The sequence below is a fragment of the Rhincodon typus genome, chromosome 18 (genome assembly GCF_021869965.1).
Source record: "Rhincodon typus isolate 14 chromosome 18, sRhiTyp1.1, whole genome shotgun sequence".
Taxonomy (NCBI): Eukaryota; Metazoa; Chordata; class Chondrichthyes; order Orectolobiformes; family Rhincodontidae; genus Rhincodon; species Rhincodon typus.
The window spans coordinates 45,276,341-45,278,058 of NC_063349.1; the positions used below are offsets into that span (position 1 = coordinate 45,276,341).

Genomic DNA, 1,718 nt, shown 5'->3' on the forward strand with positions numbered 1-1,718 from the left:
GTCAGACACAAGGCAATACTTAGAATTGTCCCAGTAACAGATGTGTTACACAAAGAAGGTGGCTATTTGGCTGATCTTATCTGCACTGGCTCTTCAATTGAGCATTATTTCCTACTGCTGATTCCTGCTTTTTCTTTGTAATCTTGCATATTATCTTTATCTATAGTCATCCCAACCACTCTTGAATGCCTCAATTGAACCTGCATCCACCACACTTCCAGGTAGTATGTTCCCCACCCTAACTACTTGCTGTGTGGAAAAAAGTATTTTCCTCACATCACATTTGCTCCTTTTGCAAATCACTTTAAATCTGTCTCCTCTGGGTCTTAATCCTTTTACAAGTGAGAACTGATTAAAGATTCAACAAGAGGTAGCCAGTTTTAGGGTTGTTACCTTTCTGCTCATAAATTCTGTGTATTATACCCTCTTTCTCACACAATGCCTGAGGAGGGTGCTGAGCTGCGAAAGCTGGTGTTTTCAAATGAACCTGTTGGACTATAATCTGGTGTCGTGTGATTTTTGGCCTTTATCATTCCGAGAGCGTAAGGCCGAGACCAGTTGACTCTCAGAGAACAGCCAAATAGTCCTCTATAGTATGGCGACTTAATGCAGTTCCCCACTGAAGTCCAACAAACTTTGAACCAAATTAAAAAGTCAGAAAAATTTGGAGAAGCTGAGGATCTGGCAACATCCAGTGGGGGGAGAAGATAGAGACAAGAGTTCACATTTCTAGTGTAATTTGATTCTGCTTCTGAAGCCTGGATGAGCTCTGCCCGGAATGGTGATCGAGTTTCGAAAACAGTTGGTGCGGAACCTGCCGGCGGCGATCCGTAGGAGGGAGGTGGCGGCGCGGTGGCACGGTTCCCTCACGGTCAAGCCGGCCCGGGCTGGGCCAGGCCAAAGCGGCCTGAGCTGATCATGTCGCTCGGTCAGCAAGCGGTCCTGGCTGTATGTCTCTTCATCTCTGTCTTTGTGGTGATTCCGAGAATGTTGGGGACGCCCGGCGGAGGGAAAAATGCTGCGGGCCGGACCCGGTCAGTGGGTCATGGTCCCCCAGGTACTGGCAGGGCGCGGGAGGTGAGGAGTGGGCACTGACCGAGAACGTTGGGGTTGGAGAAAGGGAGAATAGGCAGTGACCGGGGTGGGGGGAGGAATGTGGAATGGCACTGACCACTTCGGGTGGGGGAGATAGCAATGGGCACTGGTCATTAGTAGGACGCGGGAAGTGAGGAATGGACACTGACCACGTGGGGAGGTCAGGGTGGACATTGGTCTTGGGTGTGAGTATGGAATGGGCACAGGCGGGGCTAAGAATGGGCACTGACCATGGCATGGGGAAGATACACCAATAGAGAGTGATGCAGGCATTCAGCGGAGATTGCAGTCCCTGTCCGCCGGCAAGAGTACAAGCAGTGACCAGACTGTATTACGGGGAATAATGGCTAAGGTGTTGATGTACTGACTAGAAGCTTGGATGCAGGCACTGAATGAGGTTATCACCCCAAGACGATTGTTGGGTTTCAGCCTGTGTCTGACCTGGTATCAACCAGGACCAGACAGAGGCGTGAAGTAACCAAGGCTAAGATGGGAACATGGGAGTATTTCCATTTTTCTTTAGATAGCTCCAGGGATCCTCTATATGTGCCTAAGAGTGTAGACAAGGCTACAAGGTTTACTTGAATCAGAGATAGTAGGAACTGCAGATGCTGGAGAATCCG

General features: G+C 49.5%; 1 protein-coding gene across 2 annotated transcripts in view; it reads left to right on the forward strand.

Moving 5' to 3' along the window:
- The first annotated feature begins 571 nt into the window (after positions 1–571).
- The window catches only part of ccdc107 (coiled-coil domain containing 107), a 17,643-nt gene continuing 16,496 nt past the window's right edge, over positions 572–1,718 (forward strand). The window contains exon 1 of one of the 2 annotated variants that reach the window (XM_048607541.1): positions 572–1,057. In XM_048607541.1, the coding sequence (XP_048463498.1) occupies positions 919–1,057 (139 nt within the window). In that variant the 5' untranslated portion in view covers positions 572–918. The remainder of the gene's footprint in view (positions 1,058–1,718) is intronic. The other variant, XM_048607542.1, reaches the window with a different exon arrangement.